Below are 26524 nucleotides of genomic sequence, written 5' to 3'. Positions count from 1 at the left end.
TATATATAGTATTTTTCATTAAAAAAGATACGGAAAACAAGTTTTCCTTTATTTTATTCATTTTATCTAAAATAGTTGTTTAGAATCAATCTCAAAGATAACCAAAAATGGACAATATATTAGAACCAATGGTCAGACTTTTCTTTCAATAAGGAAGCTTTTATTTCAATAAGGAGCACAAAATTCTTTGAAACATAGTCACCGGTAGCTGAGGTGAAAGGGGTACATATGCCTTAGAAAATAACCAAAAGCTATTTTAATCCCTAAACCCTAAATAAGCAATAGTATCTCAACCCAACAAGTAGAAATCACAAATCAAACAGAAAATACCAAAATCCAGAATTTCTTTTAGATAGTTCATAGATAACTCAACCCAAATTTGGGGAGTAAGACATTACATCATTCAACTCCAAGGACATATAAGTATACTTACTACCCAAAATTTAATTATTCAACTTTAGCATTAATAGGGATTAAAATAGCTTGGACAAACTTTTACTTTAGAGGAGCAAAATCCTAGACTATACATTAGTTTGACCCTAATAGTTAACTGAGATCTCTTGCAACCAAGCTCAAATCCTCTTCTAGTTCTCCTTCTCCCAAGTTATTCAAGCTAGCTATCTATTTAACACAGTAAGCTTTGCAATGCAATATACAGCATCTGTCATTGCAGCACAGATATGCATTTCAACCTCAACATAGATAGAACAGACGTTGAGGCCTATAATTATTGTGTTCACAAATTTAATATTTGATAAAGGAATGGGAAAATATTCCAAATTTACCTACAAACAGTAACAAATATCAGGATGCACGAATGAGGCCATGAAGGTACTGAGTAGCGAGTACCAAATCTACCTACAAGACACTGCTGCAAACCAGTGACATCATCCACTACATTCACAATTCATACATTTACCGGAAGAGCCTCGACATTGGTCTTTTAAATATTTTTCCTTCAAGCTTTAATCGTCTATATGCTTCTCTCAAGTGACATGGACGAATTGGTCCTGATTCCTTCCTCTCTTGCATCACTATTCTAGCTGCAAAAAAGTACTAGTTTTTATCAACGGGAACTTTTGGAATCAGAATATTGGCCTTCTTAGGACCAAGAACTGCGAGATTTTGACCTTAAAAACATCGTGCATGAACCATCTCATGCTTGTAAGCTATAAATGGGAACTTCCCATACCTGTTTCAACAACTTCACCAACAAACATTTTCGCGATCCCTGATACTACGATTGTCATCGGCACGGAAATTTTCTGCGTCCCAGTGATGCTTGCTAATAACTGTTTGAATATCAAGAGAAGAAAGAAGAGGCAAGTTGTAAACAATCTCGTCTTACTATGATATAAACTACAGTGCAAATTACAATGCAAAAATAGCAATTTGTAAACTACTATACAAATGCATAAGCCCGAAAGTATCAATGATTCAGAACCAAGGTAATATGTAATAAAAACCAATCTTGAAGATTAACCAAGGAGAGAATGCAAATAAGGTTTCAAGTGTCCAAGTATTGGGAAAAAAGAACCCAACCAAACTAATACACTCAATCAGAACAATTTAAAATTTAAATTATTGGATAGCACAATAGTTTAAACGTTATATTTTTAGCAAATCAATTTGGGAGATGGCACATAGAAGTTGAGGAACCATACTCTTTTCATGTTAGATTTCTGAAATCCGGCCCTGCGGAATGATTCATATCTGCTCATCTGTTCCTCAGTGAATTGTGACAATATAGCCCTAAAAGCAAAAAATAAATAAATAAATAAATAATTAAGCCCAAAACAAATAGATGCAATGAAAATGGTAAATAAAAGCGAGATCAACAAAAAATAACCAATAACATACTGCATCTTGGCCATCTTATCAGGATCGCCGCTCGAAGGGAACTTTCCGAGCTCAACGTCCATGTTCTCCTCCTCCTCTTCCTCCTCCTCTTCTTTGCTCTTCATCCCAGTGCCAGCTCCAGCGGTGGCAGTGAAGGAACCACTGGCACTGGCATTAGCACTGCCGCTGCCACTGCCAGGGGTGAATTGTGAAGGACCCTTTTTGGCATTGTCGTCATGAGGGAGCTGGAGCTGGTCTTGAGGTTGGGATTGGGAACTATGAGCGGCAATTGAAGAATTAGGGTTTTGCCGTGCGTCCGCGGAGGCGTCAGCTGGGGATTCAGGCGGAGAATCCTCTTGCTCCTCGAACGCTGCTTCAAACGGATCCTTTGATTGCTTCATTCTTTCTACATATCAATCAACACATAAATTTCTTCATCAGCCAATAACATTCCCAAATTCAAAGTTCATACAAATAATTATAACCGGTCAAAGAATACTGATTTTTCCTTTCATTTTGCAAGCTAACTAAATTAACTGGGAAAAGAAACTTTGTGCATAAGCATCACCTCAGACAAATCGAATCTGAGTGTTGTAGGCGGCGCTTGTTTTACTTGGGTGCGGGGAAGACAACCAAATGTGGCGGGAAAATGGAAGATGTGGTGATGTGGCGGATGAGATATGATGGAAGGGAAGAGAAGAGGGAGTCAAGCTTGTCTGGGTTTTCAAGCTTGTTAGGGGTCTCTGTTTTTTCCCTTTCCTTTTGGGCTTTAAGCCCTCTACTGCAAGTCAAAAAAAAAAATTAATGTTAAATATTAATTTATAAAGATAACCAACTTTAAATTAGCTGAATAATCAGCTTATTTATCAACTTTAAGTGTTTAAATATTTTTTATGTATGTAATATAATAATTTACTGGCCAACAACAAATATTTTGGCTTGAACCGGAGATAACATGAAAAGAATATATATATTACAAATATAGTTTCCATGTTTTTATTAATTCACAATATAAAACATGTTAATATTACTAGTAAAATAATTATTTTTTCATAATTAGTTATCTATTTCCGCTTATCATCACTACTCAGCTCAGCTGCTCTCTTCCCGAACTATGTTTGCAAGCACCAAAATTAAGGAAGCCATGTTATGAAAAAGGAAAGGGAAGAGAAGAAAATTTTCAGAAACTGAATCCATGTTTTCAATAGCCAGAAGGATCATCAACAACAATGGAACAACCACCATCACGATGAGACTGATTCCTCGCTTCCTATCACTTCACCGTCACTCTTGGAATTCTGTTAGTGGCGGTTTCAAAACCCTCGATCACAGAGCCCCCAAGTTCTGCTGTGCACGGCACAAATCAGAGGGAGGAGGAGGAGGAAGGAGGTGGTGGTCCGGAAACGATGACCGTTACGACCACATAAGAACTGAGGCGAACTGCCCGCGCTGCTCAAAGCCCATCACAGTTGTCTTCTCCAACAGACCACTCTCCATCTCGGCCCATGCCGCACCCCCGGGCCTATACCAGGCCCTCAACCTTTGCCCGTCTTGCAGGACCGCCTTCTATTTCAGGCCCGTCAAACTCTCACCTCTCCACGGCGAGTTCTTCGAAATCGGTCGGGTTAACGCTCCTCTGAGACCTCCGGTTCATGATCATGATTGTAATCGTCATCGTGCTCTAGCTGCTTCTTCTTCTCACGATTTGGCGAAGAAGAAGAGTGATTTGCTAACGCCGAAGCAGATATTTGAAGCGCTCAATCGCTATGTTGTTGGCCAGGAGAAAGCGAAAAAGGTTGCGAACCTTCAGCTTTTCATTTCATTTTATTTGATTTCAAGTTTAATTTATTTAGTTTTTGATATGAAGCTATTCTTTCATATACTGGTAGTAGGGATAATACTAGTTCGAGCGTAGTGATTAGTCATTAGGAAAATGCTTCATAGCAAGAAAATTTTCTGGAAAATGTTTGCCGGAGTAGTGTGTGCTGAAATAACACTTACCCCATGATTTGCTTTTATCAAACCACTCATAAGCTGCATTTGTATTGCCATTTATTTGCAGCAACCTGTTTTTGGCAATGTAGCTTCACTTTATTCATTGCCTGCCTATGATGCATAAATGCTTGAATTTTGCTTTGGAATATGTACTATATTCATGATTGCATATATTTATGAAATTCTTATGTCTTAGATTCTCTCTGCATGACACTAGTGTTTTGAAATAAACGATAAGATTTTCAACTCCATCCATTGTTTTATTTATTATATGGGAGTTATCGTCATGTATAGGGTAATCATTGGAATAGTTGTCTGTATTAAGTAAATCGACATAATTGTGTAATATATAGGTTCATGAATTCTCTTCTTGGTTATTTTTCTTTTTTTTTCCCCTTTTTACCCTGATATATATATTAATGTAGTTTTTATTCTCAACTCAAAGGTTCTTTCGGTGGCTGTTTACAACCACTACAGCAGGATTCATCTTGCTTCCCTCAACCAATCAGAAGATGGAGATGATGTGGTTGAACCAGAGAAAAGCAATGTCATGCTTATTGGTCCAACAGGCTCAGGTATCACATTGCTATTTCACTACATCATTACCCTTCCAGAATAGAAAGAGAGTGTGTGTTTCTCTGTAATTTGTAATAATGGATTGTAGTGAGACTCAGTTGTCACTTTTGCTGGGAATTGTAGGCAAGACGTTGCTTGCGAAAACACTGGCACGTGCTGTGAACGTACCATTTGCCATAGCAGATGCAACAACACTGACTCAGGCAGGTTCCACAATATCTTCTTGTGTATGTGTTCTATATCATTTGTTTTATGGACTTTGTTTTACTGATAAATGCAGTTTTTCTTTTTCAGGCGGGTTATGTGGGAGAAGATGTTGAATCAATATTATATAGGCTTCTTGAGGTATGTCCTTGAACTCTCTATTCACCTACTGTTTGCTCTATATAGATTATTGTCTTTTTCATTCAGTCTTAGTGGTAGATACAGATTCTTCAACTTTTCTGAAACTTTTCTTGATGGACTCTTTTTAGGAAGCGGATTTTGATGTGGAATTAGCTCAGCGGGGAATTGTCTATGTTGATGAAGTTGATAAGATCACTAAGAAGGTTTCCTACTTTTATAAAATTTTGATTTAATATTTTTCTGTAATTGCATAAAATGTTGATTTTGGCTAGTTTGTCAGGCTGAGAGTAGAAATATTGGAAGAGATGTATCTGGGGAGGGTGTGCAGCAGGCCTTGCTAAAAATGCTGGAAAGCACTGTGGGTAAATTTTATATTAAGACTCCCTTTTGGCTTTTGATAACTACTTTATTTCTTCCATTTTGTCTATCCTGTGTTTTTTTATAAATCTTTACATAGCAGACCCAAGTCCCAACCCAGAAATTTGGCAGTTGGTAATCAATATAAAAGTTTGTTGAATCATTGTGACATAGTCCAGCAGTGTGAAACCTTTATTCGTTGTGAATAATCCAGCAGTATGGAACCTTTATTTTTCCTCGTAAAACTTGTACACACAAAAAAAAAAAAAAAAAAAAAGACAACCTGCAGATTGCATATGATTTCATGTGTGTTTTACATTGTCAATAGAGAAACATTGTTTGGAGTAACATTGCATCAGATTTAGGTAGCCCTAGAAAATGATTAGCAATTGGATGAAACCATTGTACACATTTGCATAAGCATTAGTCGACTATGGGGGAAGTATTTAGAAAATAAAATAGACTTGCATCCATATAATTTAATGATTTTAAAACTTTGAAGTATGCTTGTGATCTTCTATTTATATACTATATTCTTGTATTTTCTATCTTTTCCTTTCAGGTAGTGAGTGTACCTGATAAAGGAGCTAGCAAGCATCATGCTGGTGATAACATTCTGGTGGGTTCGCACAAACAGAATTTACATTTATTCCTTATTGACATAGATAAGAGAAAGTACCACTAATGGTTGAAATTTAGAATTGAGGATATTCTTGTCATGAGAAGATAAGAGAGTTGGTTTCGAAAGAAAATTAATATAGAATTGAAGAGTTTGAAATCGCAGACTTTCTGTTTTCTCGTGTATCCGATAACCTTGCATGATGTTTGGCAGATTGATACAAAGAATATTCTTTTTATATGTGGAGGGGCCTTTGTTAATTTGGAGAAAACCATCTCTGAAAGGTGAGGCCATATTCTGCCACTATGTGGCATGCATCCCTGTAGATTGTGATTGGGAATTTCAGTTGAAGTCGTTCCCCTTTCCAGGCAGCAAAACTCATCCATTGGGTTTGGAGCACCAGTTTGTGCAAACATGAGGACTTCTGGATTCACTGATGCTCTAGTCACATCGTCACTTCTTGAGAAGGTGAGATCTTATACTTAAATATTGTATTTTGGCCATGCATTTTTTTTTCATTTTTTGTGTTTGTTACTTCGCTGAGTACTAGCATAAATTTATGTAGATAATGCAGTAATATTTGGGCTTTCAGGTAGAAAGTGGTGATTTGATTGCATATGGTCTCATTCCTGAATTTGTGGGCCGTTTTCCAATTCTATCTGGTTTGTCCGCTTTGAACGAGGAACAACTTTTTCAGGTATCTAGAATGTCTATGGCAAATGCATGTCCAATTTCCGCTTTGGAGTCCATTTTTTCATTATATTTAAATACGAATGTGAATACATCTAAGTAGCCCTTAAAATATGAGCCAAATACTTCATCGTTGATTCTTATAAAATATGTGAATACACCTAGTAGCCCTCTATCAGCTTTGTGAATTCCACTGCTTCTGACAAAACTTTTTATGAAACGCAGGTCCTTGTTGAACCTAAAAATGCCCTTGTTAAACAATACAGAAAGATGTTCGAAATGAACAATGTAAGCTGTTAGTCTTTTTCCCATTCATGTTTTATCCCGATTCTTATTGTGCTTAAATTCTTCTTCTCCAACATACCTCATTGGGTTGTTCAATATTGTTGGCATGGTAACCTCTTTTCAGTGACTTATGTCTGATCCAATGTTTCAGGTCAATTTACATTTCACTGATACTGCACTGAGATTGATTGCTAAGAAAGCCATGGCAAAGAACACTGGTGCCCGTGGTTTAAGAGCCTTGTTAGAAAATGTTCTTACTGAAGCAATGTTTGAGGTACATTCTATATATTTTAGTGTCAGATTTTATTCTGTTTTCATTTTTATTAATATAAATGTGTCTTTTCTGAATTTTGATTGCCTTATCCTCAGATTCCAAACAAGGTGGATGTTGACAATGTAAAAGCAGTGCTGGTTGACGAAGAGGCTGTCGGTTCATTGGATGGCCCTGGCTGTGGCGCAAAAATCCTGTACAGTGATGATGATGGAGCGTTGGAGGATCAAACATCAGCATATGTTTGTACATAGATAATACTTGTCAGAATCTTCCTTACCATGCTTTTTTTTCTCTTTATTGCATCTTTTTCTTGTTATTATCCTTATGGTATATACCTCCCCACCCTCAAATAAAAAGGAGGGTAAAAAATAACTAAGAGCAAATATGAATAATACTGTTCTGTACAGCTAATGAGCATGGTATAATGTTAAATTCAATCTCTCTATAATAGCTCTCTCATTAGTCACAACACATCATATATTCTTTCTTGGTTGGATTTAACAAGTTATATATCAAACACTGTTGTGTGCTGCTGAAGATGGGGAAATATGCAATAGGATAGGAGTCCTTCACCGAATATTACTTGCTCTTGATGGATAAAGAAAAGTTATAAGCAGCAGAACTATTTAAAGATTCAGAATGGATTTACAAATTTTAGCCAACCTCACCTAGTGTTACAAAACCTAATAAATTGACTATTAACATTACTAGCACCAACTATCCACTGGTTGGTGAACATAGATGCTCCGAGTTCCAACGATTTCCACACCATTTTTCAAAGCATTTCCCTATCCATTAAAGAAGAGGCTACAAGCTAATACCTATCTCAACTGAACAGACTTCTTGTTTTGCAAATAACCAATCATGATGTCGCTTCATGGAGGCAAGCTGAATTGTCTCCGGGGAAGCAAACATAAAACCAAATCCAGGAGAACAAGAACTCCCTATGATGAAAACTTAATTAGATTAGGTGAATCAACATCTACTTCATGACCATAGTGAGAAATATCAACTAGGTACATGAAAGCCAAGAATGTATATTTATGGAGAAGTGTTAGTGGCTTTACCACTTACATTTTCCTTGGTGTCACTACTTTCTATGTATCATTTTCAATGCTCACTCTTCAATGGATAAGATGAACAACATGCTGAGAGTCACAGTTCAAAAGGGCATCTGCAGAATAAGAGCTGCCTCTCCATTCAAATATAACACCATCCAACAGTTTAAAAATCAGTTGTACATCGACTTAAGTAATTAATAAACATAAAAACTAATAGAAAAGACACAATTCTGATAAAAGATTAATAAGATTACCTTAATTTCTTAAACAAGTGTGAATTAAGTTAAAAAGCATAAATCACTTCATTGCCAACAAGCAACAACCATGGGAAGGACTTGCCCCTTAGATACTCCAATATTAAAATCTAAAGCAGCATGAATATTCCAAGCCTTTTATCACAACATGCAATAGAAGAGGACCGAAGTAGTAATCTCTCGGCCTTCACCTATCAAGGAAGTGATTTCTGCACCAAGATGAACCTTAACCACATTAGCACATTAGTCAGTATGACATTCTCATATACAAGTTGTTCTGACAGTGATCATTCCTTGGAAGGATGGAAAAATTCATTCATAAATCATAATTACAGACCAATATATATTAAGACATGAATAAGACAACGAAAGAGAATGAGGATGGAAATATGAGATTACCTTGGCAGCATTCCTCACACCAAAAACTAATTAAGCTTCCACTGATCAAAGAAGTAATTTACTCTGTCCAAGTATTAAACTCCCTGTTAGACTTGCTCACATTAAAAATTGCTTCAATTATTTAGGATAAATTTATTTATTTATGGACGAAGTTATGATATACCACCACCTTGGTACATCATACACTAAGGTGATCCAAATAGTGCAGTTTGAATCTTGATTAATGTCATTCTTTTATGATCCAAATGTAAACATTGGATCACCTTGTATCTTCGACATTTTTCTAATTCGTGGAAATAATTTTTCGGTTTAAGTAAGAAGCAATGAAGCATGGAATACGTTCTCACCTTACTATTTCGGAAATGTCTAGTGCTTATTTGAATGAGTTTCTAAGAAAATATTTTTTTTTAAGTTATATTTTTTTAAAAGATTTTATGAAAAAATAAAAGTAAATTTTTTTATTAAAAAAAGATATCAACTTAACGTCACCCAAACAAGCACTTAAACATCTTCGTTACCGAACGCCTAGGTAATGGAGAACTGTTTCTCTGATCGACTTGGTTTTCTTCTTCATTCAAACTTTGAGATACTTCTTGTGGTTTTGAGGAAACCAGTGACATCCTGGTCCTGTTATTAGAAATTTGACAAATCCTGGAAACCGATGAGAACCTTTTTTGGTCTGCTTCCATCTTGTGAATCATCCTTGTCTTGACTTCGTCGAGAGTGTAAACCGATTGAGAAGTCCTCCCAATCCCAAATTCCCGTTCCAAACTGGTTTTATCTCTAAAAAACTGGAACTGAGGATCCACTTTTTGAAAGACATCAAGGATGTCTGAGGCATATATTGGGTAAACCCCGCACCCTATGACCTCCCATTCCTCTATGACCCTCCATTCATATGGGATACGTTTTCTCCATGGCGTATAATCTTCACATCGAGTTTCAACTTTGAATTCAGATAGAGTTTCAGCTTCGAATTTAAATGTGGCATTGTTGCCATGCCATTGACGATTATGAGCAGCATGAAACCATATGCAGACATGATCCGAGTTCCATCGACTCGTTTTAGCAAACTGTTTGCTATACCCAAAACCACTGTATTGACAACGGATTATGGGAGGCCGTTTTGAAGAAAAAGCACGACTAGTGGTGGGAGACTCTATATGGGAAGGAATATGATAAACAACACAACAGAGAATGAAACCAACTAGCTGGTTCAATGGTTGATCTGCAGGAAGGTCAATAGTTACTGAAGCCTCTCTTGTCTGATATATGAACCATGGTGGAACCTTGCTTCCGGGATAAAAAACCTGACTGTTGGATTCAGGGAAGAACGTAATATCGTCATCATCAGCATGAGGTTCAATTTTGTATTGCAGCATGTCAGCCAATATATCTCTAATTGCTACTCCCATCATTGTAAGATGCACATATTCTAAGAATGAATGCTCATCAAGCCTCTCGCAGTTTTCAAAAGAGATGGATTTTAGATTTAAGCTGAATACTGTCTTTATATTGAACAATTTCTCCAGCGATCTGCAGTTTGTGGCAGATAAATGTATAAGAGATGGTGGAAGTTCCGGTAAGGATTGAAGGCTGAAGCAATCCTCTAAGTTTAGTTCTTGTAACCGCGATAAGACTTTCATACTTTGAGGGAGTTCAATCAACTGTTTGCAGCCTTCAAGATTTAGTACCTCAAGTGATACCAAGAGACACAGTTCGTTTGGAAGAGTTTCAAGTCTCACATTACTCGGATCAAACTCTACAAGTTTCGTGAGACGGCTAACTGATGAGTACAACTTATCAATTCCTGTCCTTCTGAAATCCAAACTTCTTAATTCCTCTGATGACAATGAAAATTCCTTCAAGCTTGAGCAACAACGAAGATGGAGTTTTTTAAGAAATTTGAAATGAATCTGGCCTTTAAGACTCTTCAGTTCTTTACAACCATGAACACTCAAGGATTTAAGCTTGTGGATGGATAAAATAGATGGATGAAGTTGACATAAGCTTTCACAATAATCCAGCTCTATTTCTTCAAGGTTTGATGCCTTAGTAAAATCTGGAAGCTCCACCAGCTGCTTGCATCGCCAAAAGTTAATCTTCTTTAAATTTACAAGATCCTATAACAATAAGGGGACCATCATCACATGTTAACATACTTAATTTTCTATTAAGAGAAGAAGGCTAAAAGATGCTCTTATACATGTAGATATCTATACCTGAACTCCATCCCAAAGTTTAGAAACTTGGCTATTTGGCATAGAAAGCTTAACAAGCTTCTCAGCACAAAAATTTGGTGGAAGAGACTTCACAGGGCAGCCACTCCACTCCAAGTATCTTAGTTCCTTTGGAAATGAATCAAAAGTTGAAGAAACGTGCACATTTGCTGATTCTTTTTGCCTCCATGAATCATAAAATTTAAGAAACCTTATATTAGGCATCCTTTTAAAAGTGTCGGCATCTAAATGTAGATCTCTTTTAATTTGAGACAAGTCCAACATAATGCCTTCAACTGAGTCTGTTCCCTGCAAACAATCCAATGGCCAAACATGTTATCATGTTAGTCGCATTTCCTGCATTAACACATGCAATCAAGGAAAGTAATTAAATATGTGGTTTTCTTACCTTATTATTGTTCAGTACATTGTAGACATCCTCATGGTTACTTAAGCGGCTACGTCTTCCTGGGTCTTTAATTGATTCTTGACGAACTATTTCTCGACCCATTTGCTCTATCAAATCATGCATTTCTATTCTATTACGATTTGAAATAGTTATGAGAGCTTTACGTGAAAGGTTGCCTATGCCAATAGCAGGAAAAAAACCACAGGAATCTAGAAATGATATGACAACATCCTTATGTTCTCCTTTGAAAAAAAATGCAATGTCAAGGAATATGTCCTTCTCTAAATCATCTAGCCCATCATAACTCAATTTTAAGACATTAAAAATGTCTATATTAGGATAAATCTTGAGTTTTCCCAAAGCACTTTCCCATTCTTCTATGGTTTTAGAGTATAAAAAAGAACCCAAAACTCGTAAAGCCAATGGGATGCCATTTGCATAATTGACTGCTATTTCAGAAAACTCTTCATATCCAGTTTCAGGATAGACTTTGTCAAAAGCATTCAAGCAAAATAGCTTAAGGGAATTTTTAAAGCTCAAGCCCTGGACTTCATATATTCCATGAACTTTTCTAAGGACATGCTTGTCTCTGGTAGTTACAATGATCCTACTCCCTGGTCCCAACCATTTTGTAGCAAGATGTTCAAACTGTTCTAATGTATCCATATCATCAAGCACTATGAAAACTTTTTTTCGACTCAACTTTCTCTGGATAAAAGCGGATCTTGCTTTGGATGATCCTTTCAAAACAAGGCTTTCTCCAGCTAATAACTCAGAAATAAGTTTCTCACATAAATAAGGCACACCAAACTTTTGTGATTCTTCTCTTACATTTTTCAACATACAACTGCCTTCATATTGGGAAGAATATTTGTCAAATAAGAATTCAGCAATAGTAGTTTTACCTATTCCTCCCATCCCCCAAATTCCTATGATTCGGACCTCGCCGGATTCAATTTCCAATAGTGATTCAATACTTGTAAAATTATCATCAATTCCAACAAGACCTTTGGATTCTATTGAGAAAATATATGACAATTTCTCTGAAATATCATTCACAATTTCTTCAATGAATTTAGATTCATCCCTGTTGTATAAAAAATATAAGAAAATATTACACATTACAAGTATAATTGAAAAGAAGACAAGTATAACAATGACAAAATAAAAAATAAAAAGCTTAGCAGGTATGCATATGCATATGGCAATATAGTTAAGTACTAGAGTAGTGGATTTAGTAATTAGTAGTAAAAGGAAGAACTTACTGATATTTTGATGGATAATGAAATCCAGATAAATTAGAAGCTTCCTTTAAAGCAAATCTCCAACTTTGCACCTTCATCATATTTCCCTTCAATCTGTGTTGGTGTTTATCAAAAGCCTCCTTAAAGGAATTATTCTGATGCCGCACATCAGAGGGAACAACTTTGTAGAAAACAGGTATCACAATCCTTTGATCTTGTTTCATGCATTGAATTACTTTCACAAGTTCATTCAAGCACCAAGTGGAAGAAGCATAGTTTTCCGAAAAGATGACCAAGGAAATACAAGACTCTTCAATGGCTTGAATAAGCGTGGATGAAATATCATCTCCAGGGTGCAGTTTTTCGTCGTCCACGAAGAAATCGATATGGTAACGATGCAACTCTTTTCTCAAATGGCTAAGAAAAGAAGTGCGGATATCTTCTCCTCTGAAGCTGATGAAGACATCATGTTTGATTCTGGGAGCATCCAATAAAGAAGAAGAAGAAGCCATTGAAAATTAGGAAGAGAGTGTAGACAGTGGTGAGATCTTCAACACAGTGATGTTGTGAGTGACTATGAGTACAGTGTCAATGTACATAAATAGATACATATGAATCTTGCTGGTTGTTTCTTGGCTGGTTCCTCCTCCTTTCTTAATTAGAAGACCCTTTGTGCACTATTCTTTTCTTAAAGCTCTCAATTCTTAGTGTTATATTATATAATAATAAAAGTGAGATTGAAAAACCAAATTGAAAATTCATTTTGTTCACCTTTCATGTTCAGCAAACGCGTCTGGAGCAATGTTATAAGGTCTTTCTTATGCTTTTTTTTTTCACGAGACATGGAACTTTTTTTGTCTTCGCTTTTGTTTTGTATGTAACCCCACCATGTGACACGCAAATAGATATAGACATCTTGCATGGGAATTCGTGAAGTAGGTCTAAAATTCGATGGTTGCATGTATGCATGTTGTTATTAAATGAGTAACATTGTTGAAGTAGGAATTTTTCATTGAATATACTCCTTTTACGGTCAACATTATTGAATTATATACAGAACTATTAAAATTTAGGAAGACACAGATAACTTTACAACTTTCTAGCATTATGTAGCTGTGCTCATGAAGATTTAATTTGTGGATGTTGAAAACCCATCACCGTCATGACATTCATATATACTTTAATAAATGAGTCCTTCTCTTCACTCATTCAAATCTGCAAAAAAACACCAATGGCAATGAATATCATACTATCTAAACATAAATGATACAAAGATTTCATTATAGAAAGGGAATATGAGTAGCTCAATACAATACCTATGAAGAAAACAGAGGAGGAGGAGGATTATTGGTGAGGGGACATTGGTTCTTGTCGCATCTTTAAAAGCAAGTTATGTTTCAATTCGTGGAAAATGATATCCAATTCATCATTACACTCATATTTGTACGGTTTACACTCATATTCAATACTTGTTGAATTAAACTAATGATATATGAGACATATATTGGTGAAACGCTTCACTCTAGGACTGAGCAAACATCATTTGCATTTCTTTCTTCATAGAAATAGTTTGATCTAAGCCTGAATTGAAATAAAATCTTGTGTATATTAGTAGTATCTGTCTCAATTTATATTCAACTGCTGCTTGCAACATGATGAGATAAGATTGTTCGTTATATCGCGCTCTAAACGCTCATCCAATCTCATACAATTTCTAAAGGAGACGTAGATACTGCTTAAACCAAATATTGCATCTAAACTAAATATTGTTTTCAGGTAAAGATTGAAGGCTGCAGAATCTTTAAGAAACTGAGTTGCCCAATCGATGAGTGCAGTATATCAATGAGCCATCATTATTTGCATAATTATTAATGAAAGGAAAATTGTTAAAATTAAATATCATTTCATTTCAAATATGAATAATACTGCTCTGTACAGCTAATGAGCATAATATAATGTTAAATTCAATGTCACTATAGCTCTCTCGTTACTCACATCATGTAGCCTTTTTTGGGTGGATTAAACAAGTTGTTATATTGCTGTATGCAGCTGAAGATGGGGAAATATGGAAAAGGATAGGAGTCCTTAACTGGATATTACTTGCTAAAGATAAAGGCAGAACCATTTAAAAGATTCAAAATGGGTTTACAAATTTTAGCTAACCTCACCTAGTGTTACAAAACCTAATTAATTGACTATTAACATTACTAGCACCAACTATCCAGTGGTTGATGAACATAGATGCTCCGAATTCCAACGATTTCCACACTATTTATCAAAGCATTTCCTTTTCCAGTGAAGAAGAGAGGCTACAACCTAAGACCTATCTCAATTGATCAAACTTCTTGTTTTGCAAATAACCAATCACCATGACACTTCATAGGGGCAAGCTGAATTGTCTCTGGGGAAGCAAACATAAGACCAAGTCCAACTGTCCAAGACAGCAAGAACTTCCTGTAATGAAAACTTTATAAAAAAGTTGGATTGGGTGAATCACCAACTACTTCAAGACCATAATAAGAAATATCAAGTAGATACATAAAAGGCAAGCATGTATAGTTATGGACAAGTGTTAGTGGCTATATGACTTACATTTTCCACAGTGTGACTACTTTGTGAATATATATCACTTCAAATGTTCACTCTTCAATAGAGTAAGATGAACAGCATGCTGAGAGTCACAGTTCAAAAGGACACCTAACTGCAGAACAAGAGCTGCCTCTCCATTCAAATACAGCATCATCCAAAAATTACAATCAATATAAGTAATTAGTAAACATCAAAACTAATTGAAAAGAGACAGTTCTGATAATAGATCAACAATATTACCTTAATTGTTTTAAAGGGAAGTATGAATTAAGTTAAAAAGCATAAATCAGTATATCGCCAACAACCATCGGAAGGACTTGCACCTTAGATCCACCAATGGTAAAATCTGAAGCTGCATGAACATTCAAAGTCTTTCTTCAAAACATGCAAATTGCAATAGAAGAAGACTGAAGTAGTAATTTCTCGGCCTTCACTGATTGAACAAGTGATTTCTGCACCCCAAAAAATTTACCACATTAGCACATTTATCAGTATGGCATTCTCATATACAAATTGCTATGTGTTATTGTTGCTAGAATAGAGTTTGTTAGAGCTGGGTGGAGGTGTAAAATTTTTTATTTTCTTAACTGATACTAACACAAAAAGGAATCAAACATTGTATATAGAATTTCCTATTAAATACATAAACCAATTAAAGTTGTTTCATCCTTTTCAGTTTGAGGAACAGGCATGGAATATGTTCTCACCTTAACATTTTCTCAAATGCTAATATTTTGGTTACCAAAAGCCGCCATGAAGGTAACCGAGGAGAATTGTTTCTTTGAACACCTTGGTTTTCTTCTTCATCCAGGCTCTCATAAAAGGGACTAGAGTTTCTCCATGGAAGAACTTTTTGTTGATCTTCCATCTTCTGAACAATCTGTGTTTTCACTTGGTCAAGAGTGAAAACCGATTGATCAAAATGTTTGGGCCATCCGAGGTCAAATCTATCATAAAAGAAGTGAAACCCCGGATCCACATTTTGGAAGACATCCAGAATGTCTGAGGCATATAGTGGGCAAACCCCGCACCCTATCACCTCCCATTCACATTTTAACAGGTCCAAGCGTGGCCTTCCTTCCACATAATTTATCATAATTGATTCAGCTTCGAATTTAAATGTAACATTCTTGTCACGCAATGAATGGCGACTAGGAACTTCTTCAAACCATATACAAACATGGTCTGAGCTCCATCTACTCGTTTCAGCAAACTGTGTACTATCAAATAAATCGGATACGCATCTGAATCTGGGAGGCCATTTTGCAGAACGAGCAGGACCAGTTGGAGGAATCCCTCTATGAGAAGGAATATGATAAACAACACAGCACAAAATGAAACCCACTAGCGTATCGAGATGATGAGGTTGATCTGCAACAAGGTCAACGGTTACTGCACTCTCTCTTGTCTGATATTTGATCCATGATGGAACCTTGCTTCCGGGATAAAAAATCTTGCCACGCTGGTCATTAGGGCCCAAACAATGTTTCAGCATGTCAGCCAATATCTCTCTAATTGCTACTCCCATCATTGCATGATGCACATATTCTAAGAATGAATGCTCATCAAGTCTCTCGCAGTTTTCAAATGACATGGACATTAGATTTAAACTGAATACTGTCTCTGCATTCAATAATTTCTCCAGCGATGCGCAGTTGGTGGCAGCTAAACGTATGATAGATGGTGGAAGCTCCGGTAAAGATTCAAGGCTGCAGCAATCTGTTATGTTGAGATTCTGTAACCGTGACAGGGCTTTCATATTGTGAGGGAGTTCAATCAACTGTTTACATCCTTGAAGATTTAGTTTCTCAAGGGATACTAAGAGACACAGCTCGTTTGGAAGAGTTTCAAGTCTCACATTACTCAGATCACACTCTACAAGCTTGCTGAGACGGCCAACTGATGATCGCAACATTTCAATTATTGTCCGATTGAAATTCAAACTCGTTAATTCCTCTGATGACACTGAAAATTCCTTCATGCTTGTGCAGCAACGAACATCGAGTTCTTTAAGGGATTTCAAATGGATCTTGCTTTTAAGACTCTTTAGTGCTTTGCAACCCCAAACATTCAGAATTTCGAGCTTGTGGATGGATAAAATGGATGGATGAAGTTCAAACAACCTTACGCATTCAGTGAGGTATATTTCTTCAAGGTTTGATGCGTGAGTAAAATCTGGAAGCTCCACTAGCTGCTTGCATCCCCTAAGGTTAATCTTCTTTAAATTTACAAGATCCTATAACAATTAAGATTTAATTTTCAATTAAGAGAAGAAGGCTAAAAGTTGCTGTTGTACATGTAGATATGTATACCTGAATTCCATCCCAAAGTTTAGAAACTTGGCTATCTGGCATAGAAAGCTCAACAAGCTTCTCAGCACAAAAATTTGGCTCAAGAGACTTCACAGGGCATCCACTCCACTCCAAGTATCTTAGTTCGTTCGGAAATGACTCCAGAGTTGAAGAAACGTACACATTCGCTGATTTCTTTTGCCTCCGTGAATCATAAAATTTGAGAAACCTTATATTAGGCATCTTTTTAAAAGTGTCAGCATCTAAGTGTATATCTCTTTTAATTTGAGACAAGTCCAACATAATGCCTTCAACCGACTCTGTCCCCTGCAAACAAATCCAGTAGCCAAACATGTTATGATGCTGGTTGCATTTCCTGCATTAACACATGTAATCAAGGAAAATAATCAAATATGTGATTTTCTTACCTTATTATTCTTCAATACATTGTAGACATCCTCATAGTTACTTAAGCGGCTACGTCTTCCTGGGTCTTTAATTGATTCTTGACGAACTATTTCTCGACCCATTTGTTCTATCAAGTCATGCATTTCTATTCTATTATATTTTGAAATAGTTACAAGAGCTTTACGTGAAAGATTGCCTATGCCAATAGCTGGAAAAAAACCACAGGATTCTAGAAATGGTATGACAACATCCTTATCTTCTCCTTTGAAAAAAAATACAATGTCCAAGAATATTTCCCTCTCTAAGTCATCTAGCCCATCATAACTCAATTTTAATACATTAAAAATATCCTTATTAGGATAAATCTTGAGTTTTTCCAAAGCACTTTCCCATTCTTCTATGGTTTTAGAGTATAAAAAAGAACCCAAAACTCGTAAAGCCAATGGAACGCCATTTGCATAATTGACTGCTATTTCAGAAAACTCTTCATATCCAGTTTCAGGATAGACTTTGTCAAAAGCATTCAAGCAAAAAAGCTTAAGGGAATTTTTAAAGCTCAAGCCTTGAACCTCATATATTCCATGAACCTTTCTAAGGACATGCTTGTCTCTGGTAGTTACAATGATCCTACTACCTGGTCCCAACCATTGTGTAGCAAGATGTTCAAACTGCTCTAATGTATCCATATCATCAAGCACTATGAAAACCTTTTTTCGACTCAACTTTCTCTGGATAAAAGCAGATCTTGCTTTGGATGATCCTTTCAAAACAAGGCTTTCTCCGGCTAATAACTCAGAAAGAAGTTTCTCACATAAATAAGGCACACCAAACTTTTGTGATTCTTCTCTTACATTTTTCAACATACAACTGCCTTCATATTGGGAAGAATATTTGTCAAATAAGAATTCAGCAATAGTAGTTTTACCTATTCCTCCCATCCCCCAAATTCCTATGATTCGGACCTTGCTTGATTCAATTTCCAATAATGATTCAACACTTATAAAATTATCATCGATTCCGACAAGACCTTTGGATTCTATTGAAAAAATATATGACAATTTCTCTGAGATATCATTCACAATTTCTTCAATGAATTTAGATTCATCCCTGTTGTATAAAAAATATAAGAAAATATTACACATCACAAGTATAATTGAAAAGAAGACAAGTATAACAATGAGAAAATAAAAAATAAAAAGCTTAGCAGGTATGCATATGGCAATATAGTGGATAAGTAGTAAAAAGAAGAACTTACTGATATTTTGATGGATAATGAAATCCAGATAAATTAGAAGCTTCCTTTAAAGCAAATCTCCAACTTTGCACCTTCATCATATTTCCCTTCAATCTATGTTGGTGTTTATCAAAAGCCTCCTTAAAGGAATTATTCTGATGCCGCACATCAGAAGGAACAACGTTGTAGAAAACAGGTATCACAATCCTTTGATCTTGTTTCATGCATTGAATTACTTTCAAAAGTTCATTCAAGCACCAACTTGAAGAAGCATAGTTTTCCGAAAAGATGACTAAGGAAATAGAAGACTCTTCAATGGCTTGGATAAGCGTGGATGAAATGTCATCTCCAGGGTGCAGTTTCTCGTCGTCTACAAAGAAATCGATATGGTTACGATGCAACTCTTTTCTCAAATGGCTAAGAAAAGAAGTGCGGATGTCTTCTCCTCTGAAGCTGATGAAGACATCATGTTTGATTCTGGGAGCATCCAATAAAGAAGAAGAAGAAGCCATTGAAAATTAGGAAGAGAGTGTAGACAGTGGTGAGATCTTCAACAGTGATGTTGTGAGTGACTATGAGTAGAGTGTCAATGTACATACATAGATACATATGAATCTTCCTGGTTGTTTCTTGGCTGGTTCCTCCTCCTTTCTTAATTAGAAGACCCTTTGTGCACTATTCTTTTCTTAAAGCTCTCAATTCTTAGTGTTATGTTATATAATAATAAAAGTGGGATTGAAAAACCAAATTGAAAATTCGCTTTTGTTTTGTATGTAACCCCACCATGTGACACGCAAATAGATATAGACATCTTGCATGGGAATTTGTGAAGTAGGTCTAACATTCGATGGTTGCATGTATGCATGTTGTTATTAAATGAGTAACATTATTGAAGTAGGAATTTTTCATTGAATATACTCCTTTCACAGTCAACATTATTGAATTATATACAGAAAACAGAACTATTAAAATTTAAGAAGACAGAGTCACAGATAACTTTACGACTTTCTAGCAATATGTAGTTGTGCTCATGAAGACTTAATTTGTGGATGTTGAAAACCCATTACCGTCATGACATTCACATATAGTTTAATAAACAAGTCCTTCTCTTCACTCATTCAAATCTGCCAAAAAACACCAATGGCAATGAATATCATACTATCTAAACATAAATGATACAAAGATCTCATTATAGAGAGGGAATTTGAGTAGCTTAATACAATACCTGTGGAAGAAAAGAGAGGAGGAGGAGGAGAATTATTGGTGAGGGGACATTGGTTCTTGTCCCATCTTTAAAAGCAAGTTATGTTTAAATTCGTGGGAAATGATATCCAATTCATCATTACACTCATATTTGTATGGTTTATGAACAAGCTCCATCTCCAACTCTACTTGTTGAATTAAATTCATGATATCTGAGACATATATTAGTGAAAAGCCACACTCTAGGACTGAGCAAACATCATTTGCATTTCTTTCTTCATAGAAATAGTTTGATCCAACCCCGAATTGAAATAAAATCTTGTGTATATTAGTAGTATCTGTTTCAATTCATATCCAACTGCTGCTTGTAACATGATGAGATAAGATTGTCATACAACTTCTAAAGGAGACGTAGATACTGCTTAAACCAAATATTGCATCTAAATTATACTGTTTTCAGGTAAAGATTGAAGGCTGCGGCAATCTTTTAAGAAACTGAATCGCCCGATGGATGTGTGCAGCATATCAATGAGCCATCATTATTTAATCAAAGGAAAATTGCTAAAATTAAATATCATTTCATTTCAGATATGAATAATACTGTTCTGTACAGCTATTTGAGCATGGTTCAATGTCGCTATAATAGCTCTCTCATTACTCACATCATATATCCTTTGTTGGGTGGATTAAACAAGTTGTTATATATCAAACACAGTTGTATGCAGCTGAAGATGGGGGAAATATGGAATAGGATAGGAGTCCTTCACTGAATATTACTTGCTAAAGTTATAGGCACAACTGTTTAAAAGATTCAGAATGGGTTTACAAATTTATGCTAACCTCGCATAGTGTTACAAGACCTAATAAATTGAGAGTAATTACCCAAATCAGTCCCTGAAGATTTTAGAATCAGACATTTTAGTCTCTAAGAAAAATTAATACACAGATTAATCCCCAAGGTTTTATTCCGGCAGACAAATCAGTCCCCAGTTTATTTTTCGGCAGAGTAATACCCAGATCAGTCCCGAAGATTTTAAAAACGGACATTTTAGTCCCCAAGAAAAATTAATGTACAAATCAATCTTCAACGTTTTCTCTCTGTTAGACATAATAGTCCCCTGTCCAAAAATAAAATAAAATAAAATTATTATTATTATTAATTGCACTATATTTTTTGTATTTTTCGGACAAAAATAATGATAAATTTATTCATTATATATATATATAGTCACTCAATAATAATAATAATAATAATAATAATAATAATAATAATAATAAAATTATTAGAGATTATTTTACAAAAAATTTAAAGTTAAAATTATTTGATATTTTTGTATTTAATATAATCAAAAAATGTCCTATGTAAAAAAATATATATATGTTTGTATTAAAAATATGTATTAAAAAAAATATTTTAATTTTAATTTATATTAAATACATATTTTTTTAATACAAACATATTTTTTAAAATAGTAGATCTTTTAATTATATTAAATACAAAAATATCAAGTGGTTTTAACCTTGAATTTCTTTTAAAATAATCTCTAATAATTTTATTGATTATTATTATTATTATTATTATTATTATTATTATTATTATTATTATTATTATACCATGATTTTTTGTATTTTCTAGATAAAAATAATGATAAATTTATTCATTAGATTCTTTTATATATATATATATATATATATATATATATATATATATATATATATATATATATATATATATATATAGTCACTCAATAATAATAATAATAATAATAATAATAATAATAATAATAATAAATAAAAATATTTGAGATTATTTTAGAAGAAATTTAAGATTAAAATTATTTGATATTTTGTATTTAATATAATCAAAAGATGTACTATTTTAAAAAATATGTTTGTTTTAAAAAAATATGTATTTAATATAAATCCAAATTAAAATATTTTCTTTTAGTACATATTTTTTTATACAAACATATATTTTTTTTTATATAGGACATCTTTTGATTATATTAAATATAAAAATATCAAATAATTTTAATATTAAATTTCTTATAAAATAATTTCTAATATTTATTATTATTATTATTATTATTATTATTATTATTATTATTATTGAGTGACTCTATATATATATATATATATATATATATATATATATATATATATATATATATTCAATGAATCAATTTATCATTATTTTTGTCTAAAAAATACAAAAAATATAGTACAATATTATTGTAAAATTAATAATAATAATAATAATTTTATTTTTGGATGGAGGACTATTATGTCTAACAGAGAGAAATGTTGGGGATTGATTTGCACATTAATTCTTCTTGGGGACTAAAATGTCCGTTTTTAAAATCTTTGGAGACTGATTTGGATAGTTATTCTGCCGGAAAATGAACTTGGGACTGATTTGTCTGCCGGAATAAAACCTTAGGGATTAATCTGTGTATTAATTTTCTTTAGGAACTAAAATGTGCAATTCTAAAATCCTCTGAAGACTGATTTGGGTAATTACTCATAAATTGACTATTAACATTGCTAGCACCAACTATCCGGTGGTTGGTGAACATAGATGCTCCGAGTTCCAACAATTTGCACACCATTTATCAACTGATCAAACTTCTTGTTTCGCAAAAAACCAATCACCATGACACTTCAAGAGGAAAGCTGAATTGTCTACGGGGAAGCAAAACATAAAACCAAGAAATATCAACTAGATACATAAATGCCAAGAATGTATACATATGGACAAGTGTTAGTGGCTATATATGACTTACATTTTCCTCAGCGTGACTACTTTGTGAGTATATATCACTTCCAATGTTCACTCTTAAATGGGCAAGATGAACAGCATGCTGAGAATCACAGTTCATAAGAAACACCACTATTTAACAATTTACAAAATAATGTCCCATCAACATAATTTATAAACATCAAAACTAACTGAAAAGAGACAGTTCGAGTAATAGGTTAACAAAATTACCTTAATTGCTTTAAAAAAAGGGTGTGAATTAAGTTGAAAAGCACACTACATGGCCAACAACCATGGGAAGCAGTTGCCCCCTAGATCCACCAATAGTAAAGTCTGAAGCAGCATGAACATTCAAAGCCTTTCCTCACAACATGCAATAGAAGAAAACCTAGTAATTTCTTGGCCTTCACTGATCAAAATTAGTGATTTCTGCACCCCAAAACACATTAGCAAATTTATCAGTATCAGTATGGCATTCTATAAGTGTTGCTAGAATAAAGTTTGTTAAAGCTGAATGGAACTCTAAAATTGAAACATTGTATAGAATTTCCTATTAAATTTTGAAAACAATGTAAAATTTGCCTAACACTTGTTTCAATACCTATGATAAACCAATTAAAGATGTTCTCACCTTAACATTTTCCACGATCTATCTATTCTTAATATATAAAAGTAGATACATAAGTTTACTCACATTACTTTTAAAATATTTTTTTCTTTCTACTAATACCATGTCAACAACATCGTTTACTTGGCAAAATATTAGAATCAACCACTCAGTTTTTGCCAAATCAAGTATTATTTTCAAATCGGCAAAAAAAAAATACAAAAATTTGTAATCAAATTTGTAATCTACAAAGACATTGAATTCATATCCATATATTTATTATATCTCACCGTTATAAATAATACAATAAATTTGTAACTCTAATAATTAATTTATTAACTTCTATAAATAACACATTAAATATAATAAATATTCATATTACAAATGTAATAATAATATTATTAATCATAATAAATTTTACGTTACAAATATTCAAATTTTATACTATTTGAACTACTTATATAAGTGACGTGACTCACCCGCCCCTCCCTAACCCCAGTTATTTCTTTCTCCCGAAACCCTTCCCTCTCTTTTCAATTTCTTCTTCTTCTTCATCATTTCCATCTTTTCATCTCTTCTTCTTGAAATCATACACTATCATTAAATCTACTTCTTTCATTTTACTTTCTTCTCCTTCTCTTCTCTATTTTATTCATTCAAATTTCATTTATCACAACCCTAAATCATGGAGTTTCAACTTAATTAGTGAGAAAAGTATTCAACTTTTGAGTTTCGGTTATTATTGAGACTTCAAGGTAACTCTTTGACTCAATAATTAACTATATTTCAAATTTTTATCATCCATATATTTGTGGGTATAGCAAAATCCGAAATTAGGGTTAGGAAATTTAGGGCTTCTGTCAAATTGAGTAAGATTATGTTAATTGACAACATTAGTAACTCACAAATATTATTATTGTCATATTTCTAGAGTTGTAGAGTTATTGGACATCATTTGGTAGTTTATTGACGCGCTCAGAGTTGCTTCCAGTTCTTTGGAATCAAGTTGTGAGTAGATATTATGTTTATAATTGTTTTTAAATATATTATTATCAATATTTATATTAATAATTATTTTTGGAGTATGAAAAGATTTGATTATTGTGATTTTTGAATTTTTGAAATAAATATTAATTTGTAAAACTTATAATTTATAAAAATACACACGAAATGATATTTATATATTTTGTAAAGCATACATGTTTTCTCATTTGACTCTATTGAATTTTAATTAAATTTTAGTATGCATTCTTATATATGTTTGATTTACTATGAAAAATTTAGTAATATATTATAATTATTAGATATTTGTTATAAATGATTTGGTTTGGATTGGTTTGGGAGACTCTGACTAGAAAACCGTAGTTAACAGCGGTTATGATGTTAACTTAGATGCATCTAACTCAGACCTCAGCTAGCAGGGGCGTTGCTAGCCCAACGTGTAGGTCACACGTTGGATCTGTTATACCGTACGGGCACGCTAGAGGAAAGGGCTACCCTTAGAGGCGGAGCCGCCCTAGACGTGTAATATTTGATTTTATTTGACTTCTGGAATGAGAACTCCCATTTCAGTTCATCCGCTTAACTACTTATCTATTTGTTTGCATAATTAAATTAATATGAATTTCTCATTTTTGAAAGAAAATATAATTTTCAAGGTAAACTCTATATTGCCTCGTGTGGGTTATAGATGTAATGTTTGTTCACTGAGTTGCAAAACTCACCCTATTATATTCCCATATTTTTCAGATACAGGAGTCATTCCAGGTTCCATTCCACCTGCCCCTCAGTAGATCTTAGTTATTTTGGTGAGCCCTTCTTCTTTCCAAGGGCTAAGTAATTATGTAATTGAACCTTTGCTCAAAATTTAGATTATGTCAATGTTCCATATGTCACAAGCAGGATCCTCGTGTGGGTTATGTTAATTTGAATCTTGAACTGTTTAGATAGAAATTAAAATTTGGTTATATAAGACTTATGGACTTAACTATATACTCTAGTTATCAACTTAATATATATGATGTGAATTTTGGACATATTTGATTGTGGATATAATTGGAATATGTTGTTGTTGTTGCCTTTGGAATGGATGTTTATTAATGATTCAAGAAGATAATATTTATGTTGGTAAGGTCCTAGGAACAGGGGAGACTCTATCCGTTTTTTTTTTTAATTTAGTCATTTGGCTTGCTAAGGGACGCGCCAGTCATGACTTGGTTGGGTTCATGACAAAGTGGTATCAGAGCCTTAGGTTTTCCTGTGTAATATGGAACAAGTGTCCTTTAGTAAGATCACAATTGTGCAAATGGAAGCCGGCCCATTTTTACAAAGTGTGATGTTACTAGAGGCCTATAGGAAGTTGTCCTCAATCTTTTGGTCTCATAATTCTTTCTGTCTGTCCTGTTGTCTTTGAACTCCATATACATATGTCGTTGGTGATCCAATCACTTTATTTACTCAATAGGTGGAAGATGCCACCTAAGAAAAGACGTGGTGGAGCTGTTAATGTTTCTGATACTGCTGAATCCAATAGGGCAGTTTCTCTGCCACTTGGAGCCCTTCGACAAAGACCAAAGAGTCAAAGAATAGCTGATAGGCACGGAAAAAGGATACCCCACGAGGAAGTTTAAGAAAACCCTGCAGTAAGAGTGGCTCAAGCATACTTGACAGCTGAATTGAGAGGAATGAATCAAACTTTTAATGCGGTGTTATAGGTCCTAACAAATCAAAATAGGGGTAAAGTGAGACTTCTTAATGCGCCAAATCCTCAGCCTCATAGGGTTCATCAATTGTTTGGGGATCAAGAGTCGTCAATTGAGAAGTATTTGAAGTTGAATTCGTCCACTTTCAATGGAAATTCATTGGATG

At 34.2% G+C, this 26524-nt stretch overlaps 4 protein-coding genes across 10 annotated transcripts; 1 reads left to right on the top strand and 3 right to left on the bottom strand.

The window, feature by feature from the left end:
- Positions 1 to 327: 327 nt before the first annotated feature.
- LOC130961678 (transcription initiation factor TFIID subunit 11-like) lies at positions 328 to 2607 on the bottom strand. The gene is made up of 5 exons (XM_057887662.1): positions 2408 to 2607; positions 1861 to 2245; positions 1665 to 1752; positions 1193 to 1292; positions 328 to 1043 (listed from the first exon to the last, which is right to left on the bottom strand). The coding sequence occupies exons 2-5, from the start codon at positions 2238 to 2240 to the stop codon at positions 916 to 918; spliced, it is 696 nt and encodes a 231-aa protein (XP_057743645.1). The 5' UTR covers positions 2241 to 2245; positions 2408 to 2607; the 3' UTR covers positions 328 to 915.
- Positions 2608 to 2900: 293 nt separating this feature from the next.
- LOC130961053 (CLP protease regulatory subunit CLPX2, mitochondrial-like) lies at positions 2901 to 7313 on the top strand. Of its 2 annotated transcripts, none has more exons than XM_057886696.1 (13): positions 2901 to 3634; positions 4280 to 4409; positions 4534 to 4613; positions 4705 to 4755; positions 4884 to 4958; positions 5036 to 5113; positions 5675 to 5731; positions 5945 to 6015; positions 6100 to 6199; positions 6324 to 6428; positions 6647 to 6709; positions 6858 to 6980; positions 7076 to 7313. In XM_057886696.1, the coding sequence occupies exons 1-13, from the start codon at positions 3035 to 3037 to the stop codon at positions 7229 to 7231; spliced, it is 1689 nt and encodes a 562-aa protein (XP_057742679.1). In that variant the 5' UTR covers positions 2901 to 3034; the 3' UTR covers positions 7232 to 7313. The 2 variants fall into 2 exon arrangements, with proteins under 2 accessions (XP_057742679.1, XP_057742680.1); XM_057886697.1 differs by having other exon boundaries at positions 5036 to 5117; positions 5679 to 5731.
- Positions 7314 to 7839: 526 nt separating this feature from the next.
- On the bottom strand, positions 7840 to 13222 carry LOC130961052 (putative disease resistance protein At4g11170). Of its 5 annotated transcripts, none has more exons than XR_009079350.1 (7): positions 12588 to 13222; positions 11323 to 12409; positions 10917 to 11222; positions 9042 to 10817; positions 8695 to 8757; positions 8055 to 8504; positions 7840 to 7924 (listed from the first exon to the last, which is right to left on the bottom strand). XR_009079350.1 is itself a non-coding variant. In XM_057886695.1 (4 exons), the coding sequence occupies exons 1-4, from the start codon at positions 13076 to 13078 to the stop codon at positions 9180 to 9182; spliced, it is 3522 nt and encodes a 1173-aa protein (XP_057742678.1). In that variant the 5' UTR covers positions 13079 to 13222; the 3' UTR covers positions 7967 to 9179. The 5 variants fall into 5 exon arrangements, 1 of the variants encoding a protein (XP_057742678.1); XR_009079347.1 differs by lacking the exon at positions 7840 to 7924 and having other exon boundaries at positions 7967 to 8172; positions 8296 to 8504; XR_009079349.1 differs by lacking the exon at positions 7840 to 7924 and having other exon boundaries at positions 7967 to 8168; positions 8296 to 8504.
- Positions 13223 to 14499: 1277 nt separating this feature from the next.
- LOC130960798 (disease resistance protein RML1B-like) lies at positions 14500 to 19641 on the bottom strand. 2 transcript variants are annotated; one of them, XM_057886260.1, is made up of 7 exons: positions 19110 to 19641; positions 17875 to 18961; positions 17468 to 17773; positions 15863 to 17391; positions 15396 to 15607; positions 15159 to 15281; positions 14500 to 15032 (listed from the first exon to the last, which is right to left on the bottom strand). In XM_057886260.1, the coding sequence occupies exons 1-5, from the start codon at positions 19598 to 19600 to the stop codon at positions 15586 to 15588; spliced, it is 3435 nt and encodes a 1144-aa protein (XP_057742243.1). In that variant the 5' UTR covers positions 19601 to 19641; the 3' UTR covers positions 14500 to 15032; positions 15159 to 15281; positions 15396 to 15585. The 2 variants fall into 2 exon arrangements, with proteins under 2 accessions (XP_057742243.1, XP_057742242.1); XM_057886259.1 differs by having other exon boundaries at positions 14500 to 15020.
- Between the last annotated feature and the right edge of the window lie 6883 nt (positions 19642 to 26524).

Source organism: Arachis stenosperma, chromosome 2, assembly GCF_014773155.1.
Source record: "Arachis stenosperma cultivar V10309 chromosome 2, arast.V10309.gnm1.PFL2, whole genome shotgun sequence".
Lineage (NCBI taxonomy): Eukaryota > Viridiplantae > Streptophyta > Magnoliopsida > Fabales > Fabaceae > Arachis > Arachis stenosperma.
This window is presented reverse-complemented; position numbering and strand designations above follow the sequence as displayed.